General features: G+C 36.9%; 1 protein-coding gene across 2 annotated transcripts in view; it reads right to left on the reverse strand.

Moving 5' to 3' along the window:
* Positions 1-1,061: 1,061 nt before the first annotated feature.
* TAOK1 (TAO kinase 1) overlaps positions 1,062-17,688 on the reverse strand; it is a 164,516-nt gene continuing 147,889 nt past the window's right edge. For both annotated transcript variants that reach the window (XM_041724224.1, XM_041724223.1), the window contains one exon: positions 1,062-10,221. In XM_041724224.1, coding sequence (XP_041580158.1) covers positions 9,760-10,221 — 462 coding nt within the window. In that variant the 3' untranslated portion in view covers positions 1,062-9,759. The remainder of the gene's footprint in view (positions 10,222-17,688) is intronic.

The following is a 17,688-nucleotide window of genomic DNA, read 5'->3' on the forward strand; positions in this document are numbered from 1 at the left end:
ATAGTTTGAAAGGCCCAAATGTAGGGACAAAGCAGAAAGAAATCTTGTTTCTTAAACCTTTTTTGAGTTCCTCCAAGTTCAAGGATGTTGGATGTTGGCGATAGGTGACCTGGGATCTCATCCTGGCTCCCACACAGCTGTCTGACCCAGGCAAATTACAGTATATAAAATGTTAATTTCAAAATAGCTCAGTATCAACACACTAGGAGTTAAACAGCTATGTTAAAAAGTTGAAAGTGCTTTTCCAGACAATATTCTATTCAATAAAGTGGGCAATAATACTTTTTAAAATGACACTTAGGGCAGCCTGGGTGGCTTAGCGGTTTAGAGCCACCTTCAGCCCAGGGTGTGATCCTGGGGACCTGGGATCGAGTCCCATGTCAGGCTCTCTGCATGGAACCTGCTTATCCCTCTGCCTGTGTCTCTGCCTCTCTCTCTCTCTCTCTGTCTCTCATGAAAAAATAAAATCTTAAAAAAAAAATGACACTTAAAACTTTTTAAATTAAAAGACATGAAACTCCTCCCCAAATTAGTCTTCTTACAAAAATAGTCACTTTAACAGTGTTGTAAGCAACAGCACTAGATTAGATATTTGTCCCATACAGGGGCAGAAAATATGATTTTCAAATCATATTTAAATGTAAAAACTTTAATGGTAAAATGTAAAAACTTTAAAAGGGTGAAAACACCTTTTAAAGTTTTTACAAGGTTCAAGAACCGCATACATTCACATGCCCGTGTGTGGGAGTTTTAACTATATATGCTCTAACACAGGTCTATATAAAGCTGAAGAACCTGCATCAAACCATTAAAACCTAAGGTAGGATCACCTCACACCCACAATACAACAGGCCACTTCATTCTCTGAGCAAACAATTTGCGGCAATTAGACTAAAGGGTTTATGTCCACATCAGTGAGTTCATTCTTACCCGTATTTTACACATTTCTGTAATAAAGCCAACACCCAGCCCAGTGCCTGAGATTATCCAATAGTCATTAAATTGAAAAACATTTTATCTTTGGAAATAAAGTTACTTAAAAAAGCTAAGCAGACACTCTGTGTACTAAAATTACTTTATTACAGTTGATTTTTTTAAACATTTCCTTTGCTATGATACAAAGGATACTTACAAACAAAATATTACATATGACCTTGTTTTCGCTCTTATGTTCTGACAACTTGGTAACAGCTTTAAATGCACAATCTATACAATTAATACAGGTTATATATGAGCTATAAGGTATGTTGAACCGGAAGAATACTGACAATATACTGTACAATAAGCCTTACCAGTTAGTGCTGCGGACCATTTCTACCAAAAGGAAAATGCACATCTGTCCAGTCACCTTAACCAGCCGGTGCTGACAGTGAGGGAGAGGCTCCTTCCCCATTGCAACTCTTGATAAGCCTCCACTGTGGGCATCTGTTTGGTCCGAAAATTGAGAGGACTGTGTATATTTAAAGTTAGTCATCAGTAAAAGTGGCAGAACATCACTTTCAGCACAATCTCTCACCAAAATATCAGTCCTCATTTTAAGAGACCACAAGTCCTTTGTCTACCATGAAAACCCTACAGGCTCAAGGGCTTTGGGAGATGAGAAGATGAAGGCTGCCAAAAAAGGAGGCAAGAAACCAAGCCAAAATCTAGGTCTTGCAAAATCATCATTTTTCCCTTCACCAAAGGGAACTAGAAATGTACAAATTCATTGATGAACCTCAATGATAACATATCAGTTAGCTGATAACCCTCATTTTATCTGGACCCCTGACTTGTGGGAATAACTGAAAGAGATTTGTGAATAATACATACCACTTTTAGAAAAGAACTTGCTTAGTTAAAATATTCCCTTTAGCCACCAAAGCTGGTCTTGGGCTATTACAGGTGTGCATTCATCTCTCAATGGTCTACTCAGAAATGATAAGGTTACAGCTTTTTTTCTTTTCTTTTTTCTTTTTTAAATAAAAAAGCAATTGACTGAAGCATTTTTCTTTTTTTCTTTTTTTTTTTTTAGGTAAATAGCAAAAATAAAAATAAAAACCAACCCTGGCATTTGCACAAATAATGCAAATGGAGCGATATGGCCTTTAAGGTAAGGAGTTAGTAGAAAGGAAGAGAGAAGTGAAGAAAATTCAGAGAAAACGATGTATTAACTTTTCTTTTTAAAAATTTCTACAATACATGTGCAAAAAAATCATGCTGGTTGAGGAAAACAAAGGGAAATGAGTATATAAAACTAAAAACATAAATATGTTTGGATGACTGGTGAAAGCAGAAACCAACCTGGGTTACAAAAAGGATTATACATTCAAGATGCTCTTAAACCCAGTGGGATAACTTATGTTAAAACTGTGTTAATAGTTACGTTAAAAATCTCAAGTTTGTTTTTAAATCTTCACAATACAAGCAAAGCTGTTTTAAAATATACACTATACATATTTCTCAAAGTCTCTTCAACCTCATTAATGCGCATTAGGTTATCTTTTTCATATACTGAAACAAGGGGCTTCTGAAAGCTAGATTGCTTAGAGTAACCCATCCATTATTTAAATGTCTGTTTTAAGTTTTAAATGGGTTAAGAATTTTAGCAGACTTACATAAATAGGATTTAGCAACACAAGTGTTAATTTAAAAAACTCTAAAGCATTTACAAATTATCTGGTTGGAATAGTCTGGGAAAGTTATGTGCACTATTACTTTAAAATGTTATTTACATCAGACCATTGCTTTTGTAAAAATTTCTCTAAAAGATAAAAAACAAAACTAAATAAATTTGGAGAATTAACCTATCCCAAACTAGCAGAGAAGGATCATAAAAGGAAAGGTCAAATAAGAACAAAATCATCTTCTAATAGAAACCCCACATATCCTCACCACTTGGATTTTGCCCCCAAGAAACCACCTGCAACTCCTATTAGGCTCATATCAAGTGTCAAGATAATGTGGTAAAGTATCTTGTTAGATAAATTACTGGCCTCAAGTGGATTTTTTTTTTTTTTTTTAAGATTTTTCTGCCTTGTGTCTCTGGCTTGGATTATATAGAACACATATACGTAACTAATTGGTGGGGCACTCTAAGTAGGCACAACTCCCATTTAATGTGGAATAAAAGGTGTAACACATAAAATGTTGTTGGGGAGAAGGGGTGGTAGTTTCTTTGATATTACAAAATTCAAGGAAGCACATTTGGAATGGGTACCAAAAAAGAGCTATCTGGCAACATACCAGGGGCAGCCAACATCTTAATAAACTAAATATAGTTGTCTATGACAAAAAGGGGATTAGAAGGGTTCCAGGACACCCAACCCCTCACTGTTTGTTTGATATGTGCCAAATAGTCACATGGACCAGCCAGAATCTGAAAACATTAAGCAGTTACATCTTTAAATCACATAATTCACTCCATGACCATGTGCAATTTATAATAACAATAATGTTCATGCTGAGGCAATGTATTTAAGGGCTCAGAAAAAGCAAAATGTGCCACTGAGAGAAACCTGTTCCCACTCGACTGGTCTTCATGCTTTCAAGTGGCCCTAATACACCTTTGAAGCTAAGCCAAGCCATGCAAAAGCAAAGAGTACACACTTTTCATTAACAGTGGTATCTCATTTCTAAACTCCACTGACCTCAGAGTTGCCACTGAAACATAGGAGTACTGAATGCACAAAAATGAGGACTCACAGATTTTTAAAAATGCATTTCCCTCATCTGTGTTTACCAGACTTTCAAACTTCAGGCTACAAGGCATTTCAGAGAAGGGTTTAGTGGGGACAATGACAAAAGAACATATGTAATTCTGGAAATAGGAAAAATGCTCCAGAAATGGGATCAGTGTGCCAGCAATTAGCATAGTTCATTTCATTTGAAAATTCAGCTAGAGCCCAATAAACAGTTCCAAGCCATAAGGTTATCACCTGCATAATTTACATAAACATTACAACTCTTGCACTTTATAGACAAAACACACATCTGTAAACATGGCCACTGGGGGAGGGAGGCTCCCTACCTCATTCATGATTGAAAACATGTAATCATTAAAAAAAAAAAAATGACTTTGCTTCAAAAGATGTAAAACCTGACCAATAATTAAGCTTCATTTTCCTCTGTTTAACAACATGTAAGCATTAATTCTAAAAATGTCACCTAGGATGGTTTCAGGATTAGATGCTAGGACCACAACTAGCAATGACAGCAACTCCTCTCTAGCTGGCACAGACTTATAAACTTTAGTACAAAAACAAAAAAATACAGAAACTAGGTGAATTTGTTAGCTACATATTTACAGATAATTACATGATTTTTCACTCATAATTGCTAAAAACTATGAGTGAAAAGCAAACTGTGCAGGCTGAATTACCCGTACTTAGGGGGGAATCCTTGGGCATCAAGACACCCTTTTCATTCATTCAGAAGTCTCTTCTCTCCACTTTTCATGGCAAACTACCTACAGATGTCCAGGTTGGTATATCCAGTGGGCATCCTGTTTCAGAGAGGATTAAGTTTTTTCTCTATTAAAGAGGAATCTCTTGTATATTTAAAATAAAAAAATAAACCCGACACAATCAAACAGACACATACATACACGCAAAAAAATATCTCTGAAACTTCAAAAAGTTAGGATTGCTGGGAAACAGTTAACAGTGATGGTGACATAGTAAGTGGCTCCCCAGTTTTCTCTGCCTTTATTTTCTTTAAAGGATATCTATTTTTGGGTGGGTGGGAGGGAAGTGCAAGTTTAAGAAACCCACAACAGGCAGATAAGGTGCATACTACTTTATATTTCTTAGAATCTGAAGACTATCGTTAGGACAAATGGGTTCTCTTCCCTTGTGAGTGAAATTTTTGGAAATTTGACTATAAATGAGGGAAAAAATTAGTCAACATGACTTTAAAGGGGGCTCCCAGAATTCAGTAGAAAATATAAATGTACATTAACATAAGAGTTCTCAGCTTCACTTTCTTTTTCTAGACAGTGTTTAAATAAAAACTTCCTTACGAATAATCATTTCCAATGTAGGCTTATCATGGTGATTTCATAAAAGTGCAGACAACATAACCACACACACAGCAAAATAGACTTCAATCAGTAGTCCTTGCATACAAGAGGCAAGTCTGCTAAGTGTATATATAGCACACTCTTCATCCTTTAAGGAATCAGAGGATGGGAAATTTCCAGTTCTTAACTAGGAGTAAATGCCTTCTCAAAGGCAATGCTACAACCTGGTTAAGGGTATGATCATGTTGGATGAATGAAAAACAAAATAGAATTCATTTCTCTTTAATAATGATCTGTATGTTGGTAAGCAGCTCAAAGATGACAGCCCAAGTTTTGGCTTTGTTCCTTAGAGATGGTAGTTTTCTAAGAAACAAGAACCTCTTCTTCCATCATTATATAGGAGATTCACACTTATATACCTTAAATATATTATTTTCGGACTTGAATACACACTAAACACTTCACATTGTGCGCACAGGACAGAATGCAGGACCATATAAACCTCCCAGGAAAGGGTTGCTGTGTTGGGCCAAATCTGTGCTTGAATAGTAGTGGCTCAGAAGGGCTGGAAGGTGCACGAAGAACTTACTATTAGCAAGCAAGAAGAGGCAGCTCAAGGGAGAAAGCCCCACACCAATACCATATCCTTCTCTCCCAGTGGCCATTTCCTGTTGATCTCATAGTTTAGGAGAACCTTAGATGCTTTAGCAGTAATTCCTTTCTTGGCTGTTTCGGTCCTTAGGAAAATTTATAAGTATTATTATTAATCGAGTAACAAGAGTTAAGAGGATCAATGGCATCACTCCTAAGAAACACATTTAGATTGCGCACGTGGAGACTGTGTGACTTCCTGGTTCTTTTCATCGTCTTTGCAGAGGAATCACCACCAGTGTTTTGGATTTCCACAGTTCATTTCTTTCTGCATCACTTATCTTTTACTGCATCACAACACAAACTCATAGAAACACTGACTGGCTCCTCTTCCAGCAATATTTTACTGCATTGCAACTTATGGTTCCAAATTTACTTTCTTTCTACCCACATAAGTGCTAAGGGAGTAAAACAGAAAAGATTGCATCTAATGACCACCTTCTCATATTAACCCAGCAACTCATTCTGAAGAAACACATGCATTCTTGCCTTAACTGAGGACTGAAATAACAAACACAATAACAGAACCTTAAGCGCCCTGATGGAAATGTACAGTATGAGTTACATCCACCTATCTATACACACATATAGACACTCATATGTATATACAATATATACATACAAATGATAATAGCTATACCAAAATGTGCATATTTAACACAGTTTTAAAAAGCCAGTAGATCATGGTATAATACAATTTATTTCCACTAGTGAATGGCACACATGGAGAAATGTAAAGGAGGTGTTTCAAGTACAATATTTTTCACAGGTGAAAATAAACAGTATTATTCCAGTGTCCAACACAATGTATTCTATAAAAGTTTAAAATGCCAGACATTTAGTACTTAAAGAAGTCGAAAGTTACTAAAGTCTGCCTTATGGTCTGAAAAAGATACTCATAGAGTTTTCAATTTTTGGATAGGGGGTGAGGAAAATAGGAGGGAGTGTCAAGGACATTTTAGTGTACTGAATGGTCTTTACCTGATGTCTAGGCAACTGAAAATCATGACTATGCTAAAAAGATCAACTCACCAATAAATCCTTGGCCCTGCGTACCAAGGATATCATACATATGGGGTGGTTCAAATGCAGGGCTATTCATTTCTAGGCACAGAAATGACTAAAAGGAATGGAAGCTCTAAATAAAAATAATATAAACACATTTTACAGCTAACATTATATTGATGAAAATACTTTCAGATACTATAATCTAGGATTAGAATGATGTTAATAAGAAGAGAAAAGGTATGTGCAAAAGGAAGGGAACCCTTTCTGATATGCTGGACAAGTTTCCCATACTTTTTTCTTAAATACATATATACCAAGTGAATACCAACAGTGGGGAGGAGGTAGTATTAATCTGATCAAATGCTGACATTTGTATACTGATTCAGAAAGTGCCTGCTTTTTTAGAATCTTTCAAAACCTTTCAAATTTTTCTGCTACAAGCATTACTCTTTGATGATTCCTACCATGTATGAGATTCTTCAGAAGTTAGATCTTACAAACACACACAAACCAATTAATTGGAATTATTTCTGCAAACTATAAATATTTTAATTAAAATTAACTTAATTGAATAATCCAGGTATAGTCATGACCTACAAGTAAAACTGGTTGCCACACAATTAAATCAGATACAAAGCCCTACTGGATAGACATTTGGAGTCAGTATTCAATCACAATTTTACAAGTATATGAACTGAGTAACTCGACTAATTTAAGTCTACAAGTAGACTTTAACATGTATCACTGGTAGTATTTTGGATTTTAAAGTGTTTTGCATGTGAAACTCATCTGCATCCCTATTCCACCCCTCCAGTAGTACAGATGGGCCAAACTGAATAATAGTTTTTTAAAAAGGTATCAAATTCCATAACATTTTTGGACACTTAATTCTAAAGACCTTTCCTATCATTTTCCTCCAAACAGGTACATTTTTCAATGTTTGAAATACTGTGTATTTTAATGCAAAAAAGATATTGAGAAAATTAAAAGCCCCTTTCATTAGAAGTGCATGTTATGTTCACCTAAAAACTGGTGATCTTAAGCACAGTGAAAAGTACAATGTATTAGAGTGCTACCTGAACACTACCTGAACACTAAAACTGAGTGTGAATTGTACTTTTATCTTGGTTTTAAAAAGATTTACATTTCATTATTAATTTTTTCCCCAGTTACCTTTAAATGAATGCAAAACTCCTAAAGGGGAGGATTCATGGAGATTAGGCTGACATATCTAGAGAAGACTTACATTTGGTTGAGACAAAGATTTCGACAGTGATAGATTACTGTTTGGTCATTAGTCAGGTCTAGGTGAAGAGTATCATTGAGAAGGATCTAGAAAATTCTAACTTGGAGCCCTCTGACCACATAAAAAGCAGGACCCAGAGTTAGCAGCAAGGGTTCTTCAAGACAAGGTGGGTGGCAGGCAATAACTTGTAAGAAACTCTGATCTGTCACTGGACAGGACATGTTTTTCCTTCAAGTCATACTCATAGCTTCTTACCTACCTTCAATTCAATTTCCACACTGGCTGTGGAATACCAAGTAACATCTGACTTTTAGCATTGGGTTGATCCTTCATTGCAAAACAACACAAAACCAAACAAAATATGCCCCTCTGGAAAAAAAGTTAGCTTTCGTTAAAGAGATTCCCTGACCACTATAACTTATTTTACTTTTTTTTTTTTTTAATTTTAATTTGTCAAACTTGCTAGTTCCTTTTCAGTAGTACTTTAGCACTGAGGCTAGAGACTTCTGGAAGTGGTGTTTCCTATTGTGTGATGTTAACATGATGCCAAACAGTCACTAAGTCTCAAGGAACTAGAAGTTTGTAAAGTATTGCAGCAACAAAAACAGCCAGGAAAAAAAAAAAAAAAAAAAAGGACCTGCACATGCAGCAAAATCTACAGTGGTGATGAGGATTAGTCAGCAGCTGGTAAAGTCATTGGCTCAGTGACTCCTGGTTCACTATGGCAACTACACATTTAAATAATTGGCTATTCTACTTGTAAACAGGAAATCTCACAAGCCAACCGGGGTGGGGGTGGTGGTGGTAATCAAATTATGTCTTTGTAGTGTGATGAGAATTTCAATGGATGGCAGTTTGCAAACATGGCATAATTCAAATGCCTCTGGCATTTGACATGTATTGGCTATATGTCTTTGTTTTTGTACAAAGTAGAAGTACTGTTGGGGGTTTTGGGAGTTACAGAGCTTAGCTAGGATGAGATATCACAGTTTAAGCAACAAAACGTTAGGATATATAGGCTTCATCTCCTCACTCTGCTGCTGAACATACCCACCACATGAACTTTCAGGGGCCTCTCTCACCCTCTGGCCTCCCCTTTGAAGGCTCACAGGTCTGTTGATGCAATTCCCACACAACTCATTATCTCCTGAAGCACCTCCATCTCACCATGCCACAAAGAAGGCACAATTGAACGGACAAAACGAAAACAAAAACAAAAACTGACAAACCTATGCAGCCACTCAGAAAAAGAACTAAGTTTTTTCTACTCTCTGAAAAAGTCAATGCAACCCTTTAGTGTTCATGGATTTCCACTTTTTTACTCCAAATGAGGCTGAGAAGTCAGACCAATTTAATAAAGAAAATACAGTGGTGAGGGGGATACAGGTGTGTTTCCATAATCACTTGTTTCAGCACATGCTGCCTGCTGTGAGTGGCTCCTAAGAATTTGGGGTATGGAGAAACACTTCAGATCCTGTCACAAATTTCTTAGGATATGGTTGCCCCAAAGTGATGACTCAAGCCACCATGCTACATTCCATTTTTGCAGTGTTCAAGTGGGGGTGTTCAGAAAATACCCCCAATCTAGCTGATTTCTTTTTACATACACACATTAATTCCCCCTTTTCAAAATTTTTCCAAAAGTTAAAAAACAAAACAAAACCCGGCAGCCAAATACTATAACATCCCAATTAGTAAACACAAACCAGAATGCTTTACAAAAATGAATGAAATATACCATATGCACTCAGCTCCCACACTGTAGTACCCAAGTGAGGAGGCTTCTGTGATGATGTCTGTAGGCAGTTTCTTTTGGCAGACAGCTCCAGCGGAATTGCCACTCTCAATTATTAAGTTATGTATAAGACATGTGTGACCCATTGGATATTTGTGAAGTGACACTCGTGCTTCTGCTCATGCCCTGCTCTGTCCGTCCCCCAGAAGCTGTCCGCCTCAGAGCCTGAGGGCTATTGCGGACTCCCATACTGCTACCTCGGGGTACCCCCTGCATTGGCCCTGAAGGGTGACCCCATGGCTGGGGTCCACCTTGCATTGGATGGCCCCAAGCTTGTGGTGGGCCACCCATGGGATGACCCCAGTGAGGTCCTGGACCTCCAGTAGGATTGTGAGACCAACCAGAAGCTCCCGGGTAGCTGTGGCTAAATGCCTCAGGGGAGAGATTGGAAAGGACCATGTTACTAAAACCTAGTCTCATGCTTTCAGAGTCAAAAGCTTCAATTTCTCTGGCTTGACGCTCCAGCAGGCTTCGTATTCGTTCTGTGCGTTCATTCTGCAAAGCCAACATCTCTTCTTCAATCTGTTTGAGGTTGGGAGAAGGAAGCAAAAAGAAAGTTGATTTATTTTTTATAATCTATAAACTAGGAAGCAATAATTACTGAGCTTTGAAGTGAACTCATAAAAAAGTTCACTCTGGCTACTTTATGGACACATTTAAAAACTCAAGAGATGTGGGGAGTCTGGCTGGTTCAGTCTAAAGAGCATGCCAACTTTTTTTGTTTTTTTTTTTAAGATTTTATTCATTTATTCATGAGAGACACAAAGAGAGATGCAGAGACACAGGCAGAAGGAGAAGCAGGCTCCATGCAGAGAACTCAATGCTGGACTTGATCCCGGGACACCAGGATCACACCCTGGGCTGAAGGCAGACACTCAACCACTGAGCCACCCAGGTGTCCCAGTTGTTTTTATTTTTAAGATGAGACAGAGGGAGAAGGAGGGGGGGAGCGGGGAGGGAGGGAGAGACAGAGAGAGAAAGAGAGAGAAAGAGAGAGAAAGAGAGGCACACAGAATCTTAAGCAGACTCTACACCCAGCACAGGGCTCAATCGCACAACCCTGAGATCATGACCTGAGCTGAAATAAAGAGTCCGACATCCAACACTTAACTGACTGAGCCATCCAGGTGCCCCTGAAGAGTGTGTGACTCTTGATTTCAGGGTCATGAGTTCCAGCCTTATGTTTTATTTTTTTCCAATGTATTTTATTTTTACTTAAAAATAAATAAAAACAAAAATAAATAAATAAATAAATAAATAAATAAATAAAAACTAAAAAATTGTATGAAAAAATTTAAAGAGATGTACTGTAGAAATTGTACATAATTTATATTTTTAAAATGTGTAAGATCAGGGGTACCTCAGTTGGTTAAACATCTGCCTTCAGCTCAGTTCATGATCACAGGATCCAGCCCCACAGTGGGCTCCCTGATCAGCAGGATGTCTGCATCTCTATCTCCATCTCCCTCTGCCCCTCACCTCCACTTGTGCTCACTCGCTCTCTCAAATAAATAAAATCTTTTTAAAAAAATGTGTAAGTTCTTTTAATTTAATTAATCTGTTCATTTATTTATTTATCCTAAGATCAAGTTCTTTTTAAAAATTAAAGATGTTTGTTTTTTATTTAATAAATAAATATGAAAAATAAATATGAAAAATATTTATTATTTTTCATTTGCAGATAGTTGGGGTTACATTAGTTTCAGGTTAAAATCAAGTTGTTGTTGTTTGTTTTTTTTTAAATAGGCTCCATGCCCAACATGGGGCTTGAACTTGTGACCCTGAGATTAAGAGTCACATGCTGTAGGGGGATCCCTGGATGGCTCAGCGGTTCAGCACCTGCCTTCAGACCAGGGTGTGATCCTGGAGTCCCGGGATCGAGTTCCACATCAGGCTTCCTGTATGGAGCCTGCTTCTCCCTCTGACTGTGTCTCTGCCTCTCTCTCTCTCTCTCTGTATCTCATGAATAAATAAATAAAATCTTAAAAAAAAAAAGAGTCACATGCTGTACTGACTGACCCAACCTGACACCCCTAAAATCAAGTTCTTAAAAGCACCTGGCTGGCTCAGTCGGTACATCACGTGACTCCTGATCTCAGGGTCTTGAGTTCAAGCACCATATTGGGCATGGAGCCTACTTAAAAAAACAAAAAACAAAGGTAGTACTTCTATTTAAATAATAAATCAAGGCAATTATGATCAATAGCTACTAAATCCATTAAAGTTAAATGAGAAAGAAAAGGTGTAGGGGGAAACTAGCCTTATCAGATATCCCAAAATGTCACTCTAATATAATAAATATAAAGGACACCTGGGTGGCTCAGTTGGTTGAGCATCTGACTCTTGGCTTTGGCTCAGGTTGTGGTCTTAGGGTCATAAGATCCAGTCCCACACTGGGCTCTGCACTCAGTGCAGAGTCTGCTTGGGATTCTTTCTCCCTCTGCTCCTACTGCTTGTGCTTGCTCTCTTTCTCTCTCTCAGAAATAAATCAATCTTAAAATAAATACGGTACTGGTGCAAAATACTTAGTGAAACAGAATGAAGATCTCAGTTTGTAGGCTTGCATTTATTTATGATTTGACTTGTTTATTTGAGAGAGAGAGAAAATTAGTAGGGGAGTGGTAGGCAGGGGGAGACAGAGAAGAATCCCTGCTGACCAGGGAGGCTGATGTGGGGCTCAGTCCCAGGACTTTGAAATAATGACCTGAACTGAAGGGAAACAATGGACTGAGCCACCCAGACACCTCTTTGTAGGCAGCAAGACAAAAGCAGTAATTAGTTTAATGGGAGAAACAAACAGCACAAGAACATTTGGCCAACATCTGGAAGGAAATGGGAATAGAATCCCATCCTACACTACATTCCAGATAGACCAAAACTTTAAGTGAAAGCAAACAAAAAAACTAAAAAGTTTTCATTGAAAAGTTAGGAGATTTTATATAGCTAAAAATTCATAGTTGAGTAGCCATGATAATCAGTTCTGGAAAACTGAAAGTATTACAAATAAATACAGCTGATTGTATATAAAATTTTTTAAATATTAAAAATACATAAAGTCAATAGACTATGAAAAAAGTTGGGGATTTTTTTAAAAAAGATTTTATTTATTCATGAGAGACAAGAGAGAGGCAGAGACATAGGCAGAGGGAGAAGCAGGCTCCTTTCAAGGAGCCCCATGTGGGACTCAATCCCAGATCCTGGGATCATGCCCTGAGTCGAAGGCAACACTCAACCACTGAGCCACCCAGGCATCCACAAGTTGGAGGATTTTATGAATGATCATGCTGACAAAACCTGAACACCCTGATCAATATTAATATCACTTAAAGGGCAGCCCCAGTGGCTCAGAGGTTTAGCGCCGCCTTCAGCCCAGGGCCTGATCCTAGCGATCCGGGATCAAGTCCCATGTCGGGCTCCCTGCATGGAGCCTGTTTCTCCCTCTGCCTGTGTCTCTACCTCTCTCTCTGTGTGTGTGTCTCTCATGAATAAATAAATAAAATCTTAAAAAAAAAAATCTCTTAAAGGTGGCATAGTTAGACATTATGTATCTCTTGATGTGATGCAACAGGAAGTACACTATAACCCTTAAGACAATTCCCTGCAAAATTTTTTAAAGAAAAAGTTTAATCTAAATATAATCATGCCTCTGGACCTAATTACCAGTTTACAGGAAATATGAAATAAAGAAGAGAGGACTACATTAAATGACACTATGAAGATGAAATAAGCCAAATCCATAAGTGAGAATTCCTACGGAACAAATGATCCAATCCCCAATTAAAAAAAAAAAAAAAAGGTGGACAGGGATCAGTTAGACTAAAAAACTTAAAAGATAATTAGCTAAATGTAATATCTGGACTTAACCAATCCAAATAAACCAACTTAAGACATTTTTGGAATCAAATGGTGGTATGCTGAAATTTCTTCCTCACCTCCTGCCTCTACCACAAAGTTTTATGTGTGGAGCAGGGGGATAGATAAGAAAAATTTAGCAAAATATTGGTAACTATTGAAGCTGGGTGGTTAAGGACTTGGGGGTTGCACTGTACTAATGCCTCCTACTTCTGTATACGTTTGAAAATTTCCATGATCGGGGCACCTGGGTGGCTCAGTGGTTGAGTGTCTTCCTTTGGCTCGGGTCTGATTCCAGGGTCCTGGGATTGAGTCCCACATGAGGCTCCCTATGGGGAGCCTTCTTCTCCCTCTGCCTCTCTCTCTCTCTCTCTCTCTGGGTCTCTCATGAATAAATAAATAAAATCTTAAAAAAACTTCCATGATAAAAAGTTTTTTAAAAATAAGAAATAATTTTAAAAGGAGCATTAAATCAGTTATCAAGGTTGTTGAGGATTTAAACCAATACTTATTGCTCTCTGCAGAAATCGAACTCAACAAATGAGTTTAGTTTTTATGTATCAAGTTTTCAGAAGTTCCAATTTTTTAAAAAAAATATGAAGTTTCGCAGAGGAGACACATGCAAATAAAAAGTCCTAATCGAATGTGGTAAGACATAATAACAGATTTACAAGGTATAGCAGAAATAAAAAGAGATGGAGTGATTGACTCTATAAGGGAGAAAGATAAGTGTAAATAAAGTATTCCCAGAGGAGGTGGCAGAGACTGGATTGTGAAGGAAGAATACAAGTTTACCAGGAAGAGAAAGGGAAGGAAAAAATATTTTCAGCCAAGGGAACATGTGCAAAGACATGGGAAAATGATAAGTATTTTGGCCAGAACAGATTCCAGTAAGGAGAGTTTGAAAATTATTGAAAGGGGGTGCCTGGGTGGCTCAGTGGTTGAGAGTCTGCCTTTGGTTCAGGGTGTGCTCATGGGATCTGGGATCGAGTTCCACACTGATCTCCCTGTATGGAACCTGGTTCTCCTTCTGCCTGTGTCTCTGCCCCCGACCTCTGTCTCTCATGAATAAATAAATAAAATCTTAAAAAAAAAAGAAATTATTGAATTTTCTAGGTACTAAAGTGTTACAAAGTTTTAGAGTGAGCATTTTATGTGAAGGCTGAAGAACTTAAGATTAGACAAGAGTGCTTTTGAGGGAAAGACATCAAAATTGTTAACTGTGGTGATTTCTGAGTGCTGGGACTACAGACATTTTTTTAAAAAATATTTAATTAATTAATTAATTAATTAATTATGATAGAGAGAGAGAGAGAGGCAGAGACACAGGAGAGAGAAGCAGGCTCCATGCAGGAGCCTGATGTGGGACTCGATCCCAGGTCTCCAGGACCAGGCCCTGGGCTGCAGGTGGCGCTAAACTGCTGTACCACCGGGGCTCCCCTGACTACAGACATTTTAATTTCTATTTATGCTTTTCTAAACTTGTCAAGCTTTTTTTTCTGTAAAGATTTTTATTTTTTTATTTTTTTTATTTTTAATTTTTATTTATTTATGATAGTCACACACAGAGAGAGAGAGAGAGGCAGAGACACAGGCAGAGGGAGAAGCAGGCTCCATGCACCGGGAGCCCGACGTGGGATTCGATCCCGGTAGCCAGGATCGCGCCCTGGGCCAAAGGCAGGCGCCAAACCGCTGCGCCACCCAGGGATCCCAAGATTTTTATTTTACCCAATATGGAGCTCAAACTCACAACCATGTGATCAAGAGGCACATGTTCTCATGACTAAGCCAGCCAAGTGCCTTAAACTTATCAAGTTTTAAGAAAAATGATTGTGTATTTAATAAAATAAATGTCCACTTTTAATAATCACATATAAAATCCTATAAATCCATATAAAAAGAATTTACATATCTCTAAGGATTCAAAGAACTTCAAATTTATCTTTTAACTATTTTTAATGTAAAACTTAAAAAATCCACTTACTAAAAGCATTTAATTCAAGGGATCTAATTAATGATGGGAATGTGCTGAGTATATAACTGATCTGAATGTCTTGCATATTGTCTGAAGGAAACTCGTGACAAAAATATTAAACACTAATGTTTATCAACCTTTTATGTAGTATGCTTTCAGTTTTGTTTGCTGATTAGTATTGTCATTTAAGAAACTCAGAACATTTTTCAATAATATAAAAATGAAACTAAGATTTATGATGGACTACATTAATTCCTATTCTTTTAAAACCTGTGACTTTAAAAAATTAAAATTATAAATAAACAAACAAAACCTGTGACTTAGTTTTTGTAAATTAGAAAAGTGGCTTCACTGGGTTGATAAGAGTTACTGTAATTAAGACTTTTGAGAGGATCTTCCAGCCAATTTCCTTTGAAATCAAATGCGGTATTTTTGTATAAATATTTTCAGTTCCACAAAGAAAGGTCCTAAAAATTGCCAATTCTTACTTAAAAACTACCAACCATGTTATTGATGCTGTAAAATACTGAGAGAAAACTAAATGAAATAATAAAAAAAAAAAGCCCACTTATACTTTGGAGATACTGCCACTTCTCATGCATGTATAAAATTCACATGGGATTTAACATTTTTCTTTAATTTTTATTTTTTTTTAAAGATTTTATTTATTTATTTATGAGAGACACAGAGAGGGAGAGAGAGAGAGGCAGAGACACAGGCAGAGGGAGAACCAGGCTCCATGCAGGGAGCCTGATATAGGACTCGATCCTGGATCTCCAGGATCAGACCCTGGGCGGAAGGCGGCACTAAACCGCTGAGCCACCTGGGCTGCCCCTGAAAACAATTTTTTTAAACAGAATTATTATTCATCTATAAACAACTAATGTTCACTCAGATTCCATTTGTATTTTCAGACGGCTGCTTCCTTTCTGTACAACCAGTAAATACAAGGTACAGAAAAATAGCTGTTAAAACTTTTCAAAGTTTTTATAGGGAGGGTACATGGATTTGGCAGTTGCCAACTGATCCAAACTGCTCTACAGTCATGCCCTTCATTTGAAATGTAACCATTAGCCCTAAAAAACAAGCAGCAACTCAAAGCACTACAGATTATCATCCTATTGTTTTTAAAATTATTTTTAATACTAAATAATTGTTAGTATTTTCCATTATCCAAAGTAATATTTAAAAAAGTAAAGTAGAAAAAAGAACAAATCTACTGTATTAAATAGCCACTAACATTCTTTCAATTCACTATAAGTGTAATTTGTCTTTTTGATTTCATTCAATACATCATAAGCATTTCCCCATATTAATACTGTCTTTGTAGCCATCATTTAAATGGCTGAGCAAGATTTCATTGGCTTAGCCATAATTACTTAATTATATCTCTATTTAGATGGTTAGGTGATTTTTTTCCCCAAGCTTTTATTTAAATTCCAGTTAGAAAAAAAAAAAATTCCAGTTAGTTAACATAGAGTGTAATATTAGTTTTAGGTGTAGAATTTAGTGATTCATCACTTATATATATACAACACCGGATATATCACAAGTGCACTTAATCCTCATCACTCATTTAACCCATTTCCCCCACTGACCTGCCCACTTCCCCTCCAGTAACCTAAATGGTTAGATATTTTAAACCATTATAAAATGTTATAATGACCATTTCTATGCATAATTTTCCCTGTATTTTGGATTTCCTTAGGCTAAATTCTAAAAGTCTCAAATGCTTAACAATTCAAAGCTCAATATATACATTCAAATTGCTTTTCAAAATGCATTTACAGTGTATGAGAGTACCACTGTACCTTCTCCAGTGGGTATCAGTTTTAAACAGGCTTTGTAGAACATGTACACTTTGGTTCATATATTGAAAAAAGACTGTACCTAAGATACTAATTAGCACTGTTTAAATTCTGAACCACTAGATGGAGCTAAAAATACAAATACATTTTAATAGTACCAATATTTCTCCCGATATTATTTCTAAAATATTATAGGTTATCCTTTTAGATAATTTTGAAGCATAAGAGGCAGAACTTCGGACTGAATTTTAAATGTTCAAATTGGAATCAGATTTATAAAATCTGAAAAAACTAGATTAAAAAAAATTTTTATGTATCTTTCTCACCTTGAATGAGAAACATGACGGAGATAAT

The sequence above is a fragment of the Vulpes lagopus genome, chromosome 12 (assembly GCF_018345385.1).
Source record: "Vulpes lagopus strain Blue_001 chromosome 12, ASM1834538v1, whole genome shotgun sequence".
NCBI lineage: Eukaryota > Metazoa > Chordata > Mammalia > Carnivora > Canidae > Vulpes > Vulpes lagopus.